This window comes from Tachypleus tridentatus, chromosome 13 (genome assembly GCF_004210375.1).
Source record: "Tachypleus tridentatus isolate NWPU-2018 chromosome 13, ASM421037v1, whole genome shotgun sequence".
In the NCBI taxonomy this organism is placed as follows: Eukaryota; Metazoa; Arthropoda; class Merostomata; order Xiphosura; family Limulidae; genus Tachypleus; species Tachypleus tridentatus.
The window spans coordinates 92,261,147-92,287,560 of NC_134837.1; the positions used below are offsets into that span (position 1 = coordinate 92,261,147).

General features: G+C 32.2%; 1 protein-coding gene across 1 annotated transcript; it reads right to left on the minus strand.

Moving 5' to 3' along the window:
• Positions 1-343: 343 nt before the first annotated feature.
• LOC143238621 (sarcalumenin-like) lies at positions 344-26,414 on the minus strand. The gene is made up of 6 exons (XM_076478998.1): positions 25,797-26,414; positions 6,323-7,104; positions 4,838-5,228; positions 3,885-4,001; positions 2,598-2,770; positions 344-2,142 (listed from the first exon to the last, which is right to left on the minus strand). The coding sequence occupies exons 1-6, from the start codon at positions 25,882-25,884 to the stop codon at positions 1,300-1,302; spliced, it is 2,394 nt and encodes a 797-aa protein (XP_076335113.1). The 5' UTR covers positions 25,885-26,414; the 3' UTR covers positions 344-1,299.

The following is a 26,414-nucleotide window of genomic DNA, read 5'->3' on the forward strand; positions in this document are numbered from 1 at the left end:
GGTAGATGGAGATGACTAGCTGCCTTCCTCTTGTCTTACACTGCTAAATTAGGGACAACTTGTGTAGATTTGCGCGAAATTCAAAAACAAACACTTTTAAAGTAAAAATTTTAACTTTGATAACTTATTAAAAATAAGTCAAAAATGCAATTGAAACGTGATTAATAGAACTGACTTTTAAATAAGAATAGCTTATCTTGGATAACATGGTGTTTGGATGTTTTAATTCTCAATATTTAAATTGATTCACATTTAATTGCACAATTATTTTTAAACATCAGGTTACAAGTTTTCTCTTATATGTAAGTGTTTTAACAATTTAGTTCACGGTGCTATTTAAAAGTAGCTGGAATAAAATTATTTTATTACATCAAGTAATTAGTGATAATCTATCACTGTCGTTTTAAATATATTGACTAAGTACTACATGGAAGGAGGCTTCAGTTTTCATAATTATCTACACAACACTCAAAAATTATTTATCAGTGCCTTTTAAAATATAATTAGAAATTACAGTAAATTATTATAAATCTAACTATCGTAGCTGTTGATAAAGATTTTGAACTACTAAAGCGGACAATTATGGCACTTTTAGATATTATTTTTTATTTTAGAATGTAGATGTAATTTTATGAAATGATATTGCATTACAAGAAAATCATCAGCTAATATTTACTATGGCTAAAGCAAAGAAACGCGTTGTTATGAACTTTCCCATATTCAACTTGCTCTTGGTTTTCTCTGGATTCATGTTCTCAAGGCACGCAAAATACAGATTGAACCTGTAAAGTGTATTCAAGAAAATCACAATAGAAAAGAACAAAGAAAAAATAAAAGAAAAGCACTGAGTCAGCACATTTTCATCTACCATTCATTACATCCGGATCGTGTGTTGTCAGTTAATGGGAATGTAGCATAATCAATTGATTCCAGTGGGGAATGTGCGTAGGCTTCTCTTCTTGCACCAGATCAACATCATAGTTTGAAATTAAGATTTGTTTTGACACCAAAGAGCTCGCCTATAAGGATCCAATATGACTTCGAGTTTCTTTCCAGAAGTGTAAATTCGACCTCATCAAAGAGTAAGGAATAAACTTTATACCTCGTCAATCTTAATTTTTCAGATAATTCAATTGCTATTGGTAATGCTGCGTATTCCAAACTAACTGCTCATTAACTGACAACACCTGTTCTCAGAGGCCGGGGATTCTACAAGCCTGGTTCATGTCCAAAACACGAGCCAGGCAACTGCTGGTCTTGACGTGGACATGACGTCACTTTCCAGAAATCTCAAACATTTCACCTGCCTTTGTCAGCTTCCTCTTCCCTCTCATATATTCTCGATTTGGATTTCTTCTTGTACTTGCCCAACAATTCGGGAAGGTCATAGGCAATACAAATGTCTAGCTTGTCCAGTGGGCAGCCCATAAAGTAACTGCATGTGGAAGCCAAGGGTTTAAACTCGTACAGGGCGTGCAAACGGAAGAAGTCGCGGTAAACGAGGGGATCTGGAAGGTCATACCGGCTGACGTTTGTTAAACTGCTGAGACCTTCATAGATGTTATATTGGTTAGGATGCTCAGTGATGTCATCCGCTACTTTCTTCTTGTTGCTGAAAAAGCCTTTGTGTTTATAATAGGTCGCTAAATAACAGTCAACCATTTTAGCGTGGTTCCGTACCCGCACAGCGTGACGACGGGCGAAGGAAATTCTATTTTCAACTCTCTTGTCAATTATTTCTCTTAAATCATATAGCAGTGCCTTTTCCTGCTCAATTAAGAAGTTTGCAGAAGTCCCTGAATGGAAGGGTTTGCTCATCAAAGAGACTGCATAAATCACAGGAGGTTCCGAACTGCCCATCAAAGGAGAAAGATTCCAGAAAAGCTGCCCTACTACCTTCATCAGTTCGCTGGGGCGTATAGTATCAGCCTTGTTCAAGATGAATCGAATCTGGGCCTCTCTTCCCTTCAATTGGTCTAATATGGATTCCATCTCACTACCAGTCTCCAATTTGAATGGATCGAACACAACGTAGATCGCGTCGGCATGATCAATGAACCACTGGAAAACGTCGTTAAATGGGTAACCTCTGTTCTGATGTCTTCGGTTTTCGTTAATCCCAGGAGTGTCAAGCAGTGTCACCTGATGAAAAGAAGGAAAGTTAAACTTTTAAGGAATATGATAATTTTAATCAATTTGTTTTATCATAAATTCACTAAAAACCATCTGAGTTTTTGGAAGTTTTTATTTGTTAGCCGCCTGACAATCTTTGTGGTTTCTCACACGGTTTAACCCAAGCTGAAAATAAAAAGTCGCGTTTATTATACCATAATTATCCACTATTATCCATTAATAGTAATATTAGTAAAACTATAAATACCTGAAGCTTGAAAATATATACATAAACAAAAGTAAACATATTGTTTAAATTGAGTATGACACAGTTATTGCTAAATAATTTTAAAATATTATAGTTTTGCTTGTACATAGGTTATATTTATTTAATATTCTTCTTGATAAAGTAAAAGAATTGAAGACATACTATTTGATTTTTACCAGAAAGTTGTTTATAATACTGTAAATCTAAATAAAATTACCTTTTTCAAAAGAGGATGATTCAATCGGAAACCTTTGAAATGATCCAAAAAATGTTGGCCAAATTTTTGGACGCTGGCATACGACCAATCAGCAGCTAATTCCGTGCCGCTTAGTTTTTGAGGTTCGTTCCCATATGTGATAACAGTAAAGTCTGTGTCTGTAGGCTCAGGTGCTGAAAATGTTTAAGTAATTAGATGCTGGAATATTCGAAATGGTTAGAGCACAATATACTAAATAAGCTATTAATGGGACAAATTAGATTAAATAAACCCAGGAGTACTGTGAAAAAAGTGACTTTAAATTATATGTGGTTTACTTCTATGACACAGCAGCATATCTTGCTTAAATATGGTCCAGGTATGGCTGTTTATTGTTTAGTTATTTTCAGAAAATTAAAAGTCATCATAAGGTAGAATTTTTAGAATCAATGTATCGATAGAATCGCATCTAGAAATGTAATTTGCACTTGAGATTAAATATATGTATATACTAAGTTAATATGTTTCTTGACAAAGTAAAATAACTGGAAATATACTTAAGATTATAAGTATATAATCCACAAGTTGTTAGGAATAGATACTCTGCTAAAGTAAAATGGTATTATTTCTCATACATAGTGAAACGTATAACATTGTGTCATGTAAAGCTAAAATACTATAGACGAACAACAACGTATACTGTTTACGTTTGGTTTTATTCACCATAACGATATTTTGTCCACATAATGGGTTAATTATTCACTTCATAAAACCACTTTAGTTCAGGTATAGTTAGCCGTCTATAATTTTGATCTGCAGACTATAGAAAACACAATCAAGGGAACAAGCTTGGAGAAATCCAATTGTTAACCGAATACATATGTGATTGTTTCAAACCTCAAGTAATCAGTTCACGAGTCCAATATAATGACCACTAGACTATGGTCATACATTTTATTTAGGTAAAATGTGTAAGAAGTTTTGTTTGTTCTTTAACTAATGTAAGAAATTCATAGAATTGGAAATATATTGGAAACAAGATTGAATGAAATTGTGTTTAAGAATAGCTTTAAACAAAGAAGATTCTTATTAATATTTGTTTTATTACGATTAATAATAGATTTTAATCTTAGTTTTTGAATAATAAAAGTCACAAGTATAACATGGAGATCAAACAAGAAATAGATTTAGATCATTATCGTATATATAGTTCACTGGAAACGTATCGAACAGCGAACGACCTAAAGATTTTTGTGTACTGTCCAAGACACTTAAATATTCAAATACGTTTGGTACTTCCTACAATACCTTCTTTTCTAGCCGCTGGGGATCTTTCAATTCCAAGAAGGTAGTTAATTATACTGCTCTTTCCAGAGCTCCATGGGCCAAGAAATAAAACTTGAGGCGTCGAGTAGATTTCAGCATCTGAAAAAATAACCTTTTTTCGATTGGTTATTAATTTTTTGTTTTGTAAAATTTTCAATGAGACTTTCAGCATTTATTTTTCTTGTATATTAATGTATCTCAAGATCCTAGATTATTGACGTTTAACCGTTGTTTTCTTTAGCAGATATTTGAAAGTCTCAATTTTATATTATTAATTTCTTTATGTTTTGATATAATTCTAAAAATTCCATTTTTAAAATAAACACTTTATGAGAGATGAGAACATTTTGACCGTAAAATTTAAATAAATTAAAATATCTGATTTGGTCGAGTGAAAAAACGAAGAATCTACGTAGATTCCGAACATATTTACGTTAAAAAAAATATCGTTCGTAAATATCTTTAAATTCTTCTCTATGCGTCACCTTTCTGATTACGTTAGGTTTGTTCGCTTCTTTTTTGTTTGAAGGCAAAGATGCACAGCAGGCTATTTGCAAAATGCCCACCACAGAGACTGAACCTCGAATGTTAGCCTTATAAACCCTAAGAATTAACACTGAGTCATGAGGGGCAGTTGCATTAGAGAAAAAATGCAATTTTTAATTCTTAAAGAATGGGTTTAATAAAGCATTCACGCAATTAATATAAACTTGACAGTCAGATCCTATTATTCGGTTAAAGTCGCCAAAGAGGTGGCGGTTGATGCTGTTGAATAACTATCTTACCTCTAGTCTATCAGTTGATAACTAAAGAATACTACGCATGAATATCGATTTGCGTAGCTCTGCGTGAAATATTCTGAAGAAAAAACACACACATTTGCTTCCTATAAAAATAAACAAAAAAATTATAAACACAAAATAAAAATAACGTACCACCCAATTGTCTTGTGGTTATCTCTTTATATTTGTAGATATTTTCCAGAGGTTTAATGGCCGAAATGTACATTTTTTTCAGTTCATTAAGAATGTTTTGAATTAATTCTTGTTCTTCTCTGTCTGATTTTGTTCCAATCTCGTCGACACCTAAAATTTCATCAATGTGTATTCTTGAACGCGGTATAACTTTTTTGAGGTTGAATTCTTCTTCGTCGTCGTCTTCATCAATTCCTTCATCATATTTCTTAGCTAGGATCTCTTCATCATCTTCTTCCTCCGTTTCTTCTTCTATTTGGGGTGTGATCTCAATCTGTTCTGATGAAGAGACTTCTGATAAAACTTCCTGTTCTTTCTCAGCTGCATTCTCAAATGTTGCTTCTTTAGCATTCTGACAAAAAAAATTAGTGTTTCTTAATATTAAACTCATAATGACAGCATGTCTAAGATTATATATATTAAATATATACATATTAAACTATGGATAAATTACATTTGTTTGTCTCTATACTAGTAATGTAACGTTTTATTTTAATGAAATATATCGTAATAGATACACTAGTACAAACGAATATTTTTAGAGGTACATGTGTTTTACAATTAATACTCAGTGAAACACCTTCAGAGTTGACTTCATGTACAATAACGTATGCATTCATCTCTAAAATAATTGCGCGCATCCGTTTTTATAAATTAAAAAAAAACCAAATGAGTTCTAAAGCTCATTAGATTTCATGTATTTAATGGTGTTATTAGATTTTGTGTAGTTAATGTTATTTTTTTCAGATTCTATAAATTTTACTATTTTGAAACAGATTTCAGGAAATGCAAATTATTAGTGGTTTGATATGAGCAACATAAAGGTTATAGCTCTATCTTTATACAAAAATGCGTTATAGATGTATAACCTTGTGAGATATTTTTGGAATTACAGACGAAAATATTGTTAAGAACGAAGATATCCAACTGATGAAACAATGCATTCTAATCTTTATAGCTAAAAAGGTAAAACGTGTTTTGAATTAACTGTACTCATTACCTATACCAGGTTGTTTTTAGCCTCATTTTAATTTTGAAGATTGCTCTGATTTGAAGTAAATAAGAGTGTGTAAAACGTCTATTGTACTACTGCTCTCAAACTAAGAATATTCACATATGTTTATATCTAATTCGATGGAAATGCCATAGAGTTTTAATTGGATAGCTGAAGCTTTCATAATTTAGTTTATTTAGTTTCAAATACTGGAAGATTTAATCTTCTAAGATTCGTTTAAATTCTATCTTATGCAATCTTGTAATCTTAACCAAAAGATAGTTTACCTTAAAATAGCGTATTACACATCTACTTATATTTCGTTTCCAGAAGTAACTATCACCATTTCATATAGATATACCAAATGTATAGTTATAACCAATTGTTACAGTGTTATGTCTAGTAACATCTTGCATATAAAAAATAACATTCTGCTTTACGCTTACATATACCTCATCTTTTCCGCCCTCTTCTGTTATCACAGTTTCTTGAAGTGTGTCTATTTCTGACTCTTTTGGTCTTGAATCTTCGACCTGATTTTCTTCTGAAGCTATTTCATCTTCAGCATCAGTAAATGCATCCTCATCTACTGTCGCTTTACTTGTAGCATCTTCCACTTCATTTGATTCCTCCTCCTTGATTTCATTTTCTTCCTCAGTTAAGAAATCATGTTTTTCATCTCTGAATTTATCTTCTTCTTTTTCGATTGTTTCTTCTTCTTCGGCTTCAGCTAAAGCTTCCTTTTCAGCCTCATGTAATCCTTCTTCATTTTCTTCAAGGATTTCAACATTTTCTTTTTCGGAATTAATGGTTTCCGATTCTTCTTCTTGTTGTAAAACTATCCCTGGTCCAGTTTCATCGTCGAGTTTTTCTATAATTTCCTGCTCTTCGGGTTCTTCTACATTTTCGTCACTCTGGGACTCTTTGTTATATTCGTCGTCGAATGTTTCTTCTCGTCGCAATGAAAGATTTTCGTATTCTTCTTCTTTGGAGCTTTCGTCTAAATCTTCTTCACCTTCTTCTTCTTCAGTATCATCTGTTATCTCTTCATTTGTCGAGTTAAGAATATCCTCATCGTGGGAACTCGTATCGACATCCACATCTTCCGTCTTCTTGTCTACAGGTGGATTAATTGGCTGTCTATCCCAGTAGTCCCTGAGGGCTGCATCTATATGTAGCCGACACTCTTGATGTGTTGGTGGATTTCGAGCCCTAATGTGCTTTTTGGTGGATTCTTGAAAACAAAATAAAATAAAAATATAGAAATGAAAAAAAATTATCGTAACTAAAGAAAAGTTTAATAACCCTTACACGCGCATTAGTATTAACAGCTTACGACTTTCTGCTTAATCTGATATTACTATTTTATATAACTGATGTTCTAATATTTAGATATTATATCTAAATTTAAAAACGTGTTGACAATGTTCTTCTTTATGGTTACTTAAAAATCATGATTTTTTCAGTACATCTAATTTTTGCTTGTCAAATATTAATTTTATGTAACATATTGGTTAACGCTTTACGCCCAGCATCTGTAGTTCTCGTAGTATGTAAAATTTGAAAAATATCAAATAACCTAATGAATATGTGTGATAACATGTCTCTTTTCTTTTACCTTTTCATTTCTGTTAATTTTGCTGCCTTTCATTATGTTACAAGTCCAGTGCTACTGATATTAAGCGCCATGTTCGGACATTGGACATTTTGGGATGAATAAATGAATGGACTTTACAATTATCCGGCTGTCATACATTTTTCTGAACGATAACTAAAAACTAAAGCTTGCATTTTAATTCAAGGTTAAAATCTACACAGCAAAATTATAAGACAGCAAAATAAAATTATTAGCTGTGACAACATCGAACTACGAATAACACTTAGGTTTAACATTATTAATATTATTGAGATCAAACTTTCATGATTACCTTTATGATAACTTAAGTATGTCGTAAAATAACGAGAATAAAAATTATGATAAAATTTGAAGACACAACGAAATAGTTAGAATACATGGTTAATCTTTAATTGAAACGTATATTTTTCTATTTTGGAGATACTCGGGTATTTCTGTTAACAAATGTCACCATTTAATTTTAAGATTTATTTTGAAAAGATATTTCAAAGAGGACAAGTACTTTTGTGTCTTCTAACTTTCAACCACATGTGATAAAGTAATATATAAATGAACAGCATTGAGTTTTTAATTGAAAACAACCTCCTACAAATCGGCACATACAAATTAGAAAGTATGACAGAACAGAAAACATTTTTGTAGTCTATATCAATTACAGTTTTTTCTCAAACTTGAAAGCCTTAAGAAATAGTAAAATAATATGACAAACAAAATTTATAATTTCATTTTGTAACTCTAATGTACTAACATTATTTTCCTTGCTGCAACATAACCTCGTAAATTTTTCTATTGCATCTATGTCAACTTCAAGGTTAATAAATCTTCATTTCTAAGGACATTGATTATTATCTGCTAACCTTTCTTATTGTTTGAATTTCACTTTAAATTTAGTTACTTTTTAACCTTTTATTCGCATTTCATAATCAACGTACTATATTGAGTTTTGCAAAACATTAGGAAGGATGTGTATATTATATTAAAACGATTTTGGAGCGTCACCATATCGTACAAGTCTACATCGTCATATCCAGTCGTGTTCTCTCTGACAACTGTGCGTCTTGACAATAAGCTTGTAGTATAGTTTCTTTCTTAAAACGTTCTGTTAACGGACTATCATGTTCAAAACACACAACTCTTCTTTATGGGCTTTCCATAAGCCATCTAGTGTACGAGGTCAATGATTTTCTCGCGCCTTTTTCAACAGTCTGATCACACAGAAATCCGTAGGTAACTTGGCAGGTATGTATTCATGTGGAACATATGAATGTTAAAATTTCTATTTCTCCGATATAAACCCATGTTTATGATTTGAAGGTGTAAATATATCTTTCGTCAAGAAGGGCTGTTCATACTCTTCCCAGAAAGCAATCAATTCTGGGGACATCAACGAACGTCAAACAATTTGAAAATATAGTTTTCATGCATACCATCCTATCATGACTTTATCTCGCCCGTAACTTGCTGATTCGCACATTAAAAACCGTTTTGACATTATGTGCTCAAACTTCTGTGCACATATGTTCATAACTTACGTGGTTAATTTCAAAACTGAAGAGACTACTCTCCAAAAATGTTTGAGTTGTTGGTGCAAGGGCAAATTGTATCATTATATATAATGCGATTATTAGTTAATAAATAATTTATTAAAGTAGATATTCTCCATTTGCATACTGATGTCCTCAAGTGGTATCTATTAAATATAACTTGGATGAATGACGTAAACTATGTTCATTTTTAATCATTCTTTTTCTTTGATATTAAGAAAACAAAATCTTTTAGTTCTGGATCTTAATCTTTCAATCTTTAGGTTTCGAATTATAGACGCCATAATAAATAAATAGCGAATGAGTTCTTAAAATAAATCAAAATATATATAATCCTATTCTACGTCACAAAATACTAAACATAATATGTGAATAATATAAAATTTAAGTTTCTACTTAAGGATATGAATTCAAGAAACTTTTTATCCCAAAACTTATACGATACTTTCAAGTTTATTCTTTAAGAGTTTAAAACTTATTTTTTATATAGTCTGGTATATCTAAGTAACTTGATAATGAACTACATGTAATGTGGAAGTAAGTGAAATCAGAATTGTTCCTCAATCAAAACCTCTTAAGGGAAAAGGAATCAAAGACCATTTTATTAAGGTGTCCATCTACATCACGTTACAATAGCCTGGACTCGACGAGGTACAAATTAAATAACATGATATGGCTGTGTTGTCTAATTGTAGCCAAATCTTTGAGGAGTATGCTTTTCTGTTGGCATAGAATCACATTTGTCAATATAATTTTCAATTAGATTCCAACCAAGTGACTGTTATGGGCAAACGTAATGCTGTTCGAGTCATTTTTTTTTTTACAATAAATATTATCGTCATGGAAACACCATCCTAGCAAGGATGGAATATAAATAGGGCTAAGTGATAACCAAGAAAGCTCAGGTATATTACTGAGTGTTCTCCACCCTATTACTTCCAGCAGTCTGAGCTGTAAAAATAACACAAGCAAGGTCAAGTGTCTCATTTTATTTTCTAAATATTTGTGACTTATCTTCACTACATAAAAAATGAAAGCAACGCATTAGGTTACTTCACACACTTCCCTTCATTCATAGTTCTCAGTTGCACTTTAAGCACCAATGAAGCAATACTTATCTGCTTGCATCTGCGATAAGTAAATATTTGGTTGATCAGCTATCGTACTAAAGATATGTAAACTCCAGTTCATGGTATGGTTGGTTGAATCCTCCACTTTGAGGAAATCGCTGGTTTCGAGCATAGTTTAACGTCTGTTATACTTTGCAAGATTGTCTAATAACATTTTCCTTTGATCAGTTAAATCTAGTTGGTGGTTACACTTTTTCTGTTGATTGTCACTACTGGTAGACCCTGCAAGCAAAGAAGGCAGTAGAATAAAAACAAAACAGTTTGTGATCATCATGTTCCTTCTAGATGTCCCTTTGGAAGTTGGAGAGATTCTTGCTCTTATCCATGGTTCATAAAAATCATGATATGAATATATCCCTATATTTACGTATCTTAAACGATCATCTGAAACATCACAAGACTGGCCTACTTTTGAAATGAATAAAATTGAAAGTGAGGATATACTAATAAAATGGTCAAGCAATATATCCCATACGAAATAAATAGCAAAGGTAACGAAATATAAGCATTTCTTACATCGTTAATGAAAGTAGTGCCGCGTATGAATACTCCTTTTGTCGTCTACTGTTAGTGTGATAGGACATGTTTGCTTGCTTGTCTGAAGTTAAGCACGAATACACATAATAGACTATCTGTACTCTTTCTACCTCTATTACTGAAACCCTGTTTCTGGCTTTGTAAGTTCACTGGGGAAAGATACGATATGAACCTTGCAGCGAGTTCAGTATTATCGAATAATATAAATGTACTACCTGAAACATTTGTGATTTTGAGAAAAGTGCATCATATTGGTTGACTATAATGTCTTAGTATATGAGATACAACTTTTGTTAATGCTGGATAATTAAAATATATGTCTTAAACCTAACCAAATTTAATTTTTCAAGTTTGATAACTTGAAGTTAGAATAATAACAGTGTCAAGAAGTCATTTCAATCGATCATTAAAATATTATATGGGAACAGGTAAGTTAAGGTACGTCTTAAAATATGTAATACCGTAATTTTGTAAGAATGAACTGTACCTCAAATGGTATAACACAAGCGTAAATGTAAAAATGGTAACAAAAAAACTTCAAGAAGTGGTTGGGATTTTTCCTTATGGTTCCTTGCAAAGGTTTATAGTGTAATCTAGTCTTCTGTTTAAAGAAAGAAAACGTAGCATCTAATGGCAAATAGTTGGGGTAAACTATTTTATAAAACATTTACCATAAAGGCAAAACCACACGTTAATGCACCAGAAATACTTATAATTTGATCATCATGTAAGTAAATTTCGAAAATTAAAATTATAACAATAAAAATATCATTCCTGTACCTTCTTTGTTTTCTTACCAGTTACTATTGAATTTAACATCCAGCCTCATTAAATTTAAACTGATATCACAACTTTTAAAGCATAGATTTTACTATATCATTTTAGTTTATCTTTTATTGTTCTGGAGTAGCGTTTGTGGTGATATAAAAATAACACAAATAAAGACATGTAAACCTTCTTCCTGCTAATAAACTACTTCATGAAGCTATTGTCTAAGTGATATAAATTAAGTTTGTAAGATTACTAAAAATTAGAGTCTAAGACTTAGCATGCAGTATTTAATAATCAATATTCTCTTATATGTATATCGCGAATCTATTAATCAAGAAAAGACATCGACAAACAAAAATGACAATAAAAATGTCTAAAATAGTAGCAAAGACTACAGCATATTCAGCTTGGTTTGTTCTGCAACTGAGCTAGAATATGCAAAATATTCTATTAACATATCTATTATACTACTATATTTTAGCGCAGCTTTAGGAGAAAAGCTTTTTTTTTTTAATTTCGCGCAAAGCTACTCGAGGGCTATTTGCGCTAGCCGTCCCTAATTTAGCAGTGTAAGACTAAAGGGAATGCAGCTAGTCATCACCCACCGCTAACTCTTGGGCTACTCATTTATCAATGAATAGTGGGATTGACCGTCACATTATAACGCCTCCACGGCTGAAAAGGCGAGCATGTTTGGCGCGACGGGGATTCGAACCCGCGACCCTCGGAGTACGAATCGAACGCCTTGCCATGCCGGGCCTGGAGAAAAGCTCAAAAGCACCTCAGCACGTTTTCGGAAATCGTTGGAAAGCAATAATGAGTCATGTTTTAAACACGTAAAACCACAAAGCACGAATCCTGCATTAGTTTTATAACTTAGTTCTGCGCCTTGGTTCCTACACAGTGTGAAATGATTCTAAAATCCGCCAGAGTTTGTGGCTCCTCTCCAACTTTTTTTTCTTCTGAAAGACAACGTCACAGTACCACAGTGAACTTTTTAGATAATAGCATTATAAATATACATGCCCTCGAAGGATCACTTGTGTATCCGCTGCAGCTTACTTTCGAAAAAAAGACTTTGGCAACATTATTTTACAACTACATGTTACACACTGCGAAAAATAAGTTTTTAATTGACATAAAACCTGATGGAACGAAACCATAGATAAGGATTCTAGTGTATTTTAGATTACTCAGTAAGTCTTTCGCAGGTTATTCATCAATGTACTTCAGTAGTAGAACAACTCGAATCTAATACACAAGGCAACCAAATTCTTGATGAGGCGAAACCCACTTGAAATAAAAATGTATCTCTAAACGGCTGGAGTGAATATTAACACTTTACAGTTATATGTAAATATATATGTGTGATCGCGCGCTTTATTGTGTTTTGTATGTGGGATGACATTTTAATCGATTTTGTTCTCTTATGTAGGACAAATCACAGCTTGAGTTATTAAAACTTGCTCTAAACCGTTGATATGCATATGCGGAATATTTCGTCACTTCTCTTGCAAACTTAAATGTATCAAAATTTCTGAATCCCTTTACAATTCTTCAGGTGGAGATCTAAAATACTCCAGTACATATTTTTAGTTAATCTAATTTTATAGTCTATGCTAGAACAAGCTCTTAACATTGTTTCAAACCATTGCTGTATACTATGTGGAAATCAGTATGTTTTTTTTGTTTGTTTGTTTTTTTTACTATAGAAAGTCGTCAATACAAAGAGCACAGGTAACTGTACCAGCAGACCAAGTTAAAACTAGGTAAAACATACCGATATCAAATCATTGCCAAAGCGCAATCCGTTGTTTTATACAATGTCTTTTTTTTTTTTTGACGCTCGAGGAACCATGAGATTTGATGCCTCACGGCTGATATGAGTGGTGTTTTACGTCGTCGGGGTAAAGTGTAGAACATTTTTATTATTATATAAAATATGAATTACCTTACTAATTATGTCCCCCTGGTGGAAGAGGGGAACCGTACGGATTTAAAACGTTAAAATTAGGGGCTTGATTCTTTTTGGTAGACATAGCAAGTAGCTCTGTGTGGATTTGTAGTACAAAAGACACGTACGTATACCCTATTAACTACAATTTATATTAAAATAACAAATAATTTAAAGGTGCTGAGATGTGCTTCGAGGAATTAAGATGTTATTTATACTAATGTTTTCATTTTTTCTCTGAAATACACTGATGTAATAAAAGAAATGTAACTCACAGTAAAATTAAAACACTAAGTAATATCTTTTTTCACAAAATACAAAAACTAGGTTCTCTTTGATATGATTTTTCCCCATAATTTTACGTGTAATCAAGACTGCAGGAAAATACTCTTGTGACGTCAGACTACGTCCAGGCGATTATAAGCCACTTAAACTGAAATGATAGGTTTATCATAAAACATTTTGGCTCTTTATTTATACGATGAGTTATTATGTAAAAATGAAACACTGATTTTTTTTAAGTTCCTTAATTAAGCTTATTAGGAAACATATACAAAGAAAAATATACATATTATAATTTCTCTTACATAGATGTTCTTCAGTTGATTGCTGATGGATGTCTATATATTCTTGCTGGAATTTCTCTAACCTATGTAGGACTATTTGCACAGTACTAATTACTGAGTTTCTTGGCATCTTTCTTATAGCTTTCGTAAACTCACGTGCTTTGTTTCTTTTTCCTTTCCAAATCATAAATCATAATATCGAGCCCAGCATGGCCAAGTGGTTAAGGCGCTCCTTGCGCAATCTGAGAGTTATGGGTTCAGATCCTCGTAAAACCAAATATGCTTGCCCTTTCAGCTGTGGGGTCGTTATGTGTGACATTCAATCCCATTATTCGTAGATAAAAGAGTAGCACAAGAGTTGGCGGTGGGTGGTGATGATTTGCTGCCTTCCCTTTATGGCCCTGGTGTAGCTTTGTGCGAAATTCAAAAACAAACAAACAAGCCGCAATATATTATTAACTTATTAAGACCATAGCATTGCACCAGGAAATCCATCTCCCCGAAGTAATTTTCATGGTCCATTGTTACGTAAGAGTTTATAGAGATTCAACAGCTGCTACAGACAGAAGGTTGTATTTAACATTTCAGAAAGATGCAGGCTCATAGGCCCTCAAAAAATAATTATTGTTAAGCCAACATTGACTTTAACTGTCCAAGAAATTACACTCTACTTACTCGTACGAATATCCACTGTTTATAAGCTGTTTGGAAAATCACTTAATAAGCCTATTTGATATACTAATGTATCTCAAGACGGCTGGTATAGGCATTAAACATTTTACTAAAATAAAGTAGAGAACAACGTTTCGACCTTCTTAGATTATCTTTGGATCACCTTTTTCTAAGAAGGTGGAAACGTTTTCTTTATTTTAATAAAAGTTTTAATACCCATACCGCCCTCCGCTACTGCAGCGGTAAGTCTACGAACTTACAACGCTAAAATTAGGGGTTCCATTCCCCTCGGTGGGCTCAGCAGATAGCTCGATATAGCTTTCCTATAAGAAAATACACAGACACAAAGTACCCATACCAGCCGCCTTGAGATGCATTTTTTCTTCAAGTGGGTTTCTCGTCATCACGTATTTGATATACTGCTCTGGCCACTCAAATCTGATCAAAGAACAGAACTGCACATTTAAAATTAAATCCGCCACACAGGAGGTTATAAATAATTCAAACCTGCAGTTCAGCATGTCCAATTTTGGTAGAGTATATATTCTGTTAAATTTCACAAACAGGTTTCCAGTCCATAAACCACTTGTCGAAAATAGGAAAAAAAAGATGTCGACTTACGTAAAGCAAAGTAAGTATGTAAAGTCTTAGCCAAAATGTTTGCATATTTTGTAACGAATAATGTCATTACTATTAAGATGGAATACAAATACATTTAGCGCTGTCAAACTGAGAAACGCGTGTTTATTAGAACTAAAACAATTTTATCAAACACCTGTAGAAAGACGTGTAATTCAGCATTTAATCTGTCACAACAAATTCTTATCAAAATGTATATAATGACAAAACATAATACCAAATCATTATAAATAGCGTCTGCAGTTTTACATCAGTTCATATTAAACATTCAGCACTTAGTTGGTCCTTTTCATAATTTAATAGCTTCCGTAAGGCGACGTGGCATCCAGTCGATGAAATCATTTACGTAATTTATTGTGATTTCATCCCAACTAGTCACTAGAAGGCGTTGCAACTTAACTACAGTAGCTGGTTTAGGGCCGTGTTAACAATTTTCTTGTTCATTTCTGCCAAAAATTTCTCAATTAGATTAAATTCTGAAGAGTTTGCTGACTATGGAAATCTTTTAAATCTTCTGGTCGAAATAACCCTGTAAAATAAGCACACTGTGGGCAATGGCATTACCATCCCGCACTGCAAAATTACTGCAAAACCTTGCCCAAGCATACAGTTGAGATATCATCATGTTATACCTGTAGGAGGTGCAATTGACGTCTCAGCCAAGATAAACAACTGCCCAAGTATATACTACACCACCTTCTATGTGTTCTCTGCGGAAAGACAGTCATTCCTCATCTGTTCTCCAGATTAATGATAAACACTAATCCTACTATCAGCTTTGACAAACCGGAAACATGACTCATCTGAAAATATGACACGTTGCCATTGTCTTAACTGTAAGTTGATGTGCTGTCTTGTCCATGTATCATGGTGACGGTAGCGAATCCTGGTTAATAGCGGTATGCAGATAAGACTTCTTGCTAAATAACATTGTCTTGTCATTCTCCTATTCACTGTTCTTCTGAATACCTTGGAATGAATGTGTTCATGCGATTTATGTCGTCATAAATTGCAAGTTTTTTTGTGTGTTAACCTGATCAAAACATAGTCATCTCTAGCAGCAGCTTCTCGGTGTCTACCAGTTAGCTTTACTGTAACAACGTCTTTGTAGTTCGATGACATTTCAAGATTCTGGATAGACTACACTGGTGTAAACTACTATTCTGGCAATGTTATTTTTTTGTATCATTTATGGATAGTCGAACAATTTGATGTCCTATACCTTCTGGCACGTGACGAGGTATGACTCTAACCAAAGTATCTCACAAACCGTTCATTCGTTACAAGGAAGATCATACCAAAATAACACCTTTTTATACCAAACACATGTATATGTGTTTTGAAGAACAAATGCTCAAAACACCTCATACAAACCAGAATAACAACTCAATTATAAGCTATTAGTGCATTTACTCAATAAATTCTCCATGCAGATAGACATTAACATTAATATAGAACGGTATACAACCATTTTGACCATGACTGTATTACTATCACACTGATCCTAAATTGAAATGACTCAGAGTTACAAGTTTAAAATCAAGCTAATTATGTTTATAATGATATTTATTTTAGAAACGTCAGTGCAATAGCTGGTGCTAGTGGTGTTACTAAGGGCTAAATAATGGCAACGGGATTGCGCAATGACGTTGAATCTTAAAAACGATTAAAGGGAGGAATTTATCTTTTACTAATCTCAAACGATTTTATAACATTAATGAAAATTACAAAAATCTTCCTCCTGTTCTTTCTTTGTAAAAATAAAACATACAAAAGTAAATCTGAAAAAGTACAAATAAACGCAGAAATATGTATGAGATTACAACTGAAAATAAGTCACAATTAGTCACGAAATCAGCCATTCTTTAGGTCTAACATGTAAGATTTCGAATGTATTTTTGGTATAAGTCACTAAATTTACAATCGTTTGAAGTATTTGTTTTTTGTACCATTGTATGTAAACTTCCACAAATCTTTGGAGACACTTTCAAATTATGATCATCCATGTTGTTCTTGCCAATTAAACGTTTATAACTAGAAATTCGACAAGCCTCGACGTAGTCTGGAAGATAAAACAGTTTCATTTCTAGAGGAGTCTGTCCTAAAATGTAACTTTGCCAAGATTTTTTTAGCTTTGATGCCCTTCATCCTTTAGGCCTCGTCCTGTTTGCCAGACGAAGGAACAATTCATTGTTTTCTCTTGCCAAGAATTCTGCTCATTTTTATAGTAATAAACACTTGATTAGTGTTACAACTCCCGAGAACTAGCAATGATTTGAATGAAACTTCTAACCTATACATATATATATACATCTATTATTATCATGCACGCTTAGATTTTAGACTGTTTAATACACAGTATAAGTTCAATGTGTAGATACTTAAAATTATTTACTTAAGAATATGTAAAATTTCAATTTATACATTTTAGACAAATCGAGAAGGAAATAATTTTGTACATTTCGATTTTTACGAAAAACGTGATATAAAACAACAGTGTCGTTCATCATGATGCGCTTATGTTTGTTCATAACACAAAATTCTATAATATACTTACTGTTGTACTAGTTATAAAAGTGTTTTACAAGCCAGGAATATTGATTTGCTTACTGTAAAAAAGAGATTTCATCCAGTAAAAAAGAGATTTAATCCAGAAAATTACAATATGGTTCGTGCACTTTATTTAATTAAGCATTTATTTACAAACCTGATATTTGGATTAAAATCACAAGTAAATGTAAACACTGTAACCCACAATGTTCCACACCTCAATTACGATTTACTTTTGAAAATAACTACATAGCCAAAGTGACTACTTCCACTAAAAAGAAAAACGAAAATATATATATCAATTTATTACAACGTACAAACTTCTTTATTCAGTTTGCTTATTTGATTTTCTGGTTGCAGGATGTCAAATAAACCTTTAAAGTGATATGTGACTGGAATACTAATTTTACTAGATCAAGTTCTCTTATTTTGTTCCAAGATTTACAACATTAAAATCAGGGATTCGATTCGCCCCGGTGGACTCAGAAGATAGCCCGATGCGGATTTGCTATAAGAAAAAAACACACACACACTTATTATGTTCCAAAGGTATATTTTAAATAAACTATTTTATTATTTTTATTGGGTTTTTTTTCTGAGCACTGTTTATTTAAAAATAATTGCTTACTATAACAACAGACAATGAAATGTAATATAGAAAAAGTTTGGTATTTTATATTAAAGCTAATTTGAATATGTAAATCAATAAGTCACATGACAACCACATCCAATATAAAGTTGCGGTAGAACAATATTTATTGAGGCTACATTTTGCCATTGTCTATCGTTTGTAGGCAGTGTAATGCTACCGATAACTGATCGCTACTGGAAGAGCATTAACAGCCCTTTCTGACGCAATAATTTGTATATTATGATCATAAATTAAAATGTGATCAGATCGAGAATTTAAATTTTTTAAGAGTGGGATAACATTTATATTTAATGACATTGCAAAACAAAGTAATATGGATCAGCTTGGGGTGTCAGGACCATCCAGAGATAGAAACCTGCAACATTTTGTACTCCAGCCATCTTTTAAGAGCATCGTTCTTATAAAGTGCAATCAGCCTCAGTCCTGTAAAGCTTTCCAAGAGCACTACTGAAACACTCAATAGGCAAGTCAACATTTTGCTTTCAATGTCTCAATAAATTAATAGCACCTTTTTTATATAAATGTATCTAAAAGTTAGGAAGCAATATAATAGTTTATTTCCTTTGTGAATCATTTATATATAATTCCTTACTTCAGAAATGTTCGCAAAATATTAGCTTTCAAGACGAGACATTCTAAACTGTACGTGTGTAAAAACAAAGAAGATATATCGCCTCAATATTATATTTGCTACTACACTCGCTTTAATACTTATACAAAATTCAAACCTTTTCATTACAGTTTGCGTAAAGTCATAGATTAAAAAAAGTGTCGTAAAAATCCTGTTAATGTTCTTCATTAGAATTTGAATTATAATTGTTCATTGTAATTCTGGCTTTGAGAAACTTCACGTTGGTGATAGGTAAAACTTTATATTCATAACAAGATTTAACATCTACAAGGTAAAAAGCAATAACATATATTTGTATTTATATGCATAGTGTGTGTGTGTGTGTGTACGTAAACATAAAAATGATACAGCCACGTATATCATTCCGAAGGAATATATTGCAGAAATAAAATGTAAATAAAAGTCTGTGAAACATAACGTTGAAGTATGATGACAGGTAAAAATATCTAATGATAAAATTAGTAACTTAAAAAAAGTGAAAATTAAACACAAAATACTGTAGAAAGTTGTTCTGCCTCGATATAAAAAACTGTGTACATTTATGTTTTGTTTTAGAACAAAGGTTTGTATGTGTTTTCTTATAGCAAAGCCCCACTGGGCTAACTGCTGAGTCCACCGTTGTAAATCCGTATACTTACCGCTATACCAGCGGGGTACTAGAGCAAAGGAACTGTCGGTTATGCATTGAGTATCCCTAAGAGAATCGAACCCCGAATTTCAGTAATGCAAATCAGTAAACTTACCGTAGTCCTATAGGAGGGACAAAAACAGTAGAAGAAATAACACCAAAAATTACGTTACAGACTTCATTATTATTATTTACCTGTTTCCTAATTTCCACAAAACTCTAAACCTCACGTACGACGAGATTAATTCATTGACCAAAATTAAAAGATAGATATGATTTGATATTTATTAATGAATATAATCTGAAATTCGTAATTGGCAGATTAAGATGAATGTGGTAAAAGATTCGCAAACTAATGTGAATTATATTATTTATATATTTTATTATTAGGTGCAATTGGTTTACAATTCGTTGCTAATTTTCGACCTTCAAAATTCAAATACAAAAACTTTAGATAATATGTTTTAACTTTCTATTTATTTGTTTTCAAGGAAAATCACCATGGATTATTTGCTGTTTCTATCACAAGGAATCGAACCACAAATTATTTTATTCCACCGTGGGATTTATTTTTTTATTTCAAGAAGGATAAATATATTGGAAGTTTAAGTGAAATGTTTGTTTCATTAAAAGCCAATAGTATTTCATATTTTGTTATAAACTCCAAATTGCAGAAAATAATTAAAATTTATTTAACTGTATGAAAATAAAAATCATAAACATATATTTGTAATAAATATTCCAGGAAGCCTAAGTGACGTGAAATATGAATAAAAAATATATTTATTACCCTTTACCCACGTAAATTAAGATAATAAGAGTATTTCAAATTAGTGGTATATCAAAAATAAGTACGTTTCTTTTTTTTAATCCTCTATTTGTGTAATTTAGCTAGTAAAACATTTTAAATGGCACGGTGTTTGTGAAACAATATAACTGCCTAGCCAGGACACCTAAATTTAAAGTTTAGTTGGGAGTTACTCTATTAAACACCTAACGACAGTTTAAGAGCATTATAGAGTAAATGAAATCTAACTATAGGAAATAAATATAGATACCCTAAGTAGCCCAACACGTCTACCTATCCACTCTGACTGAACTACTATAAATATTACTTTGATGAACTCTGAAAGTCAGAGGAATGAAGTTGCACTTTTGGAACCATTAGTGCGCCTTTTTGTTTTAAGAGAGGGGCCTATGTACGTTTCACCAGTGGTTACTTCAATTCTGTACATATAATTATAGTTATTTATGATTGACCAATGCACGTTCAAAAAAATATTAGTTGCTTGGTATTTATATAAATCAGCTAGATACTAGTAGATCATTATAATATCGAAACTAGAACTAAATTCTGAACTGTAATACTTATCGTATGTTAAAATATCTACTTATTGGTTTTTTATTGACACTTTATGTCTCTTCAATGTATATACACATACATATGTATATACATTATTTCCAAAATTATAAACAAAAGCAGCGTAAAGGTCTCTGTCTGACTATAGCCATTACTAATTTTGAAATGAGAGCATAAACGTAAGATACCTTACCAACAGTGCCAACCGCCAACAAGTAAACTATTCTGTATCTTAAGACGGCTGGTATGGGTATCTTTCATTAAAATAGAAAACAACGTTTCGACCTTCTTAGGCCATCTTCAGGTTAACAAAAAGAGTTTGCAACTGGTCATTACCCGGCATACGTCTTAAGGACGAGAGTGTAAACGGATACGAAATTGTAGAGGGCGTTACAGTTAGATGTTAGGTTATTAATTAGTATAGGTATAAAGGTGTTCCTTTATATTGGTTTAATTTTGGTTTAAGTTATTGAAAAAGTTGGGCTTCTTTGATTTTTATTTGTTTCCCTACTTAATACCTAGGTGTTTTCTATGGTTATGTTGCGTTTATTCAATTTACAGTGTTCAAAAACATGTGAAAGTGTTTTTTATTCTTGTTCTTTGAATCTGGTTTCCATTTCTCTACTTATTTCTCCAATATAGAAGACGTGCCAGTTGTTTCATTGTATTTTGCAAATAATGGTGGTGTTGTGTTCATCAGTGTAGTTTTACACAGTACGGACATTAATAAACCATTCTTGTCTGACCAACACAAGTAAATCGCTTTTGTTGTAACAAGCCGCAAACTATGAAGCCTTAGATTTACAGAATGATCATCTAGTCACTAGGTCACACCTGGCGCCTCACCTTGTCAAAATCTTTAAAGATGGTTCCCACAATTCAATAAAATATATCGTATTTTTATTAGCATATTACTTGTAGAGAAAATGGGTTTGGACACAATATACTGCCTGTGCTTCTTCAAATGTTTAAAAGTATAAGGTTAGTTACTTCTTTAATCTCTTTCTACACTTGCAGTTAAGGTAAAAATCATAACAATCATGTTACCTTTTACTGGAATCAAAGATGAAAAGTGATATTCTATGAAACTGTAAAGCTTTAAAATATAGTTTTTGAGTAGTATTTATTCTAATTGAAATATTAAACATGACTAAGTATTCTTGCTGGTCTGGAACACTGCCACACAAATTTAACTGTACAAAATAAACTATATTTTGTTCACAGTTCCAGTTACGCCATTTTAGAAGCAGTTAACTTTTTAAAATGTATATGATGATAGTTTAAAGCAGACATAAAACTTCAATAATCCCTATTAAAGTAAGTTAAAAATATAGTTACAAGTAAAATGTGTCAATTTAAAACGGGAAATAGTGGGTGGAAAAATGAAACAAGTTCAATCAAAAAGCAAAGATTATATTTTCAAGCATATAACTTGGGACTTTAATTAAAAGAATTAAACAAACTTAGCTGGAAATAGCGTCTACATTATTTTCTCAAGTTACAAGTCCCTATTTGTTCTCAATACCTACAGTACTTATCAATTTTAATTTATTCTGAGGTGTACGTTACATATCTTAATGTTCTTCCATAAACGTGTATAATATATTCATTCTAATTTGAAATGCACTCTGAAATTTGTATAATATTCTATTTAACAGACGACTTTGTATTTTGTCAAAGAAATTCTTACTATATGATTACTTTCAACAGTTAAATGCTGTTCAAGCATAGAGTTTAGAATGTTATCACAGGGGTATTATGGTGTTATTTCGTTAACTGTTTTTAACTAAAATATAAGAAAGACTGTGACAAGTGTGTAGCATTGTATTCTTACTGAGACATATATTGGCAATGTAATTGTTATACAACTTCCCAGAAGAATGTTTACGACTTAAGAAGATAATTATATCTTTAATTACATATTTAAGAGAAAAAAAAATTACACTTTCACACCATACTATCTTGGATAGTCTTGATTATGTTTTACACCTTACAGCCTTGAATGATCCTGATCATTTTTTCAAGTATATTATAGCCTTGGTTGTTTCCGATTATTTGTTTACACTACACAGTCTTGATTGTTTTTTATTCTTTGATATTAGAATCTATTAATAAAACACTAGCAGTTTGCCCGTCACCTTTGAATTGTATTTCAATTTATACAGTGCTAGGCACAGCACATTTTCCTGGTAATATATGCAAATAAGGCCATCTGCATTCACACAAGAGGTTAGAAATTTCAATAATATATCTTAACTAACACCTACATGACGTGTACTAACAAATGCAGTTCATTTTTTCCCTAGTAAACTGAGTCCAGATTAATGTCAAGAAATAACTATGACAAATGCGTGATTAATCAGTCATCTGTATTAAATGTTAATGAAATACTTGAGCTTCAAGCTATATAAAAATTAAAGAAAATACTGTTCTCTAGGTCTGTATCAATTTATACAATTATGCACTAGATGCATGATGCTTTCAAATTTTAAGGTATGGCGCCGCATAATTATAGTTAATTGTTTCCATATCTAACAAAATCACTAGTCATGTGTAACAAGGAGATAACTCTGTTCGATTAGAGCAATCCAAGAATTGCAGATGGGTGCTGTTGACTAACTGCTATCTATTTTTGTTGCAAAATTAAGGAAGGTTAATGCAGATATCCTTTGTGTAACACAACGCAAATACGTGAAACAAACAAAAATAAGAGATGACTCGTAATGAACATTAAATTTAAACGTTTCATGAATAATATTTTTAATTTTGTTTTATATTTTGAATGTTTTGCATCAGGTATAACATAACAATTTTCATAACGCAAGTCCGTTTTTCTTTTATGATATAGTATAAAGGATATAATTATGTACTGTTTCTAGTGTGTGAACTTATACAGAGAATTACGCTGTACATGTGATCAAGCTCACCAAAAAGTATTCGTGGAGTTTATTACGTATATATCACTACCACTAGTTTCTTGTAATTAGCTATTATGAACCAATTGTACTCGTAGGAAATTCGCAATGTCTTCCGGCTATAACCTATAATTATAATTTTTATAATATGTTTATAAAAAAAAATCTCCCTCTGAAAATGAATACTTTAACATAAATAAATAGTGTAACATACTCTGTGCGAATACACCTTTAATCGATTATAAATTAAATTTCACTTCATAAATTAATACGACTTAGTTTACTCTTGAGACCGTCACGAAAGACTAACAAGACCCACATAACACGACTTCTCAGCATAAGTAGAAAGTAATGCGAAAAAACGCAACAGAGGAATAATCTATTTGAAACGTGCTAGTAAACTATAATATTTGAAACTAAGTTCCAAGAATTTTAAATAAACATTCAAAGACAACCTATTAATAAAATTTACACTCCCGGGTTTCATTTTTTAAATTCACGAAGAAAACTTTACGAGATACAAAAACTAACTTACCAAAGAATGACTTTTCCTTAAGAAAAAAAAAAAAAGGGGAGCTTATATTTACATTAACTGTTCAATTTATTTTACACTTGAACGGTGAATACACAAAGCAACAGTTACTTTTAAATAGTACCAAGACATGCGATTACGAAGAATTATGATTTAATTAATAAAAGCTTCAGTTTAGTTTTAAAGGAATTAAGAACTTAGTTTTCGTTAAGGCTCTTAATATCGAAATTAACCTTTAGTTTAAATCATGTTTCAACGATAGTCATTTGTGAGAAAATAAACTGACAAGCATGACAAGGATGTTATCTGCATGGAACAGTATAGAGCGATGAAAATATTTTTCTTTATTTCTATGTAGTATATAAAAGACTTGAAGGTCGATTGTCATCAAGCTTGATTACTTTTACGATAAAACCAGAAAGATGAATGGCGCTAGAAATACAGGAGTACAACTCAAGTGATTAACGGTAAAAAATAGTTCTAAATCCATTAAAAACTGGGTTGTGTGTTCTAGTAGCTTGCCCACACTCATAGTAGGCTAAACTAGGAAATGTCTTAAACGTCCTTGCAAACCACCAAAACTTGTAGTCGTCTAAAGTTAGACTAAGGTAACTTATTTAGGCTTAAACATCTTTTGTTTTTGTTTTCTTATTATTATTCCAGAAAAATTTCAAGTAACTGTGATACTATACTTTTCTGTCTGTGTGTTTTCTTATAGCAAAGCCACATCAGACTATCTGAGCCCACCGAAAGGAATCGAACACCTTATTTTAGCGTTGTAAATCCGTAGACTTACTGCTGTACTAGCGAGGGGCTTTCTAAAAGTTAAAGGCGTTTAACTGACTAACAGACGTAACTTTACAATTCTGAAGAAGTCGGTAAAATTGACTATTTTAAAGGATGCTATTTAAGCCCTCTATCATTTAGTAACTTACATAAAACAGCAGGCATGGTGGAGAAGACGGTGTCTGAACATTCTTATTTACAGCTGCAAAATATTGAAGTCGAAGCTTGTGGAAATATAACAGAAAATACTGAGCTTTATTTTACAGAAACAAATATAAAGATAATATAGATCGTCTTTCTCGAGTTCAAAGAATTCAAAGTAATTTCAAAGTTAATTAAGTAATGATTTATTTTTCCACATTAAATTTCTTCAAGTACATGAACATGAGAGCACTTAAAATTGCTTAAGTGGAGGAAACTTACCCTGGCTGGTCACGCCACTGGTGTCCACCAAAATAGTCATAAGAAGCAAACAAAATCTCCAATCCAAGGTTGTACCTATGACAGCCATCTTGACCAAAGCACTCTGTTTGTATGTACGTAGGTGTTAGTAAAGTCCTATGTTGCGCCCGGTATCTGTTTTCCCCGGGCACCACAGCCCCGATTCTCCTAGCACAAGTGTCTATATAAGTCTTAGAATTTAGCCTGTAGTACACGAGGCACACTTTCGGAAACCTAAGCCATCGTGCATCCAGGAGTTTGGCCACTCCCTAAACCAGCCCCATTCTTGTTTCATTTCACTTTTACTCTTGTAACTTGCACGTCAGTCTGCGCAAACAACGCAGCGCGTGCACAATTAAATTCAAAATTAAACTCTTCCATAAATTTTTGTCCCAATTCTTAAACTGTTAAAACTAGACGACAAGAAATTCATTTTGAGATTAAGTTCATTATATATCTTTACTTCATAAAATCTCCTCTTACTTTTATCATTATTTTAATCTACGAAGCTGCACCTGGTTCTTTTAGTACGCTTCTGGTACAGGAGGTGGAATAGAGAAAGGGTCCATACTACCCACGATTGCAAAACGTAGCATCTGC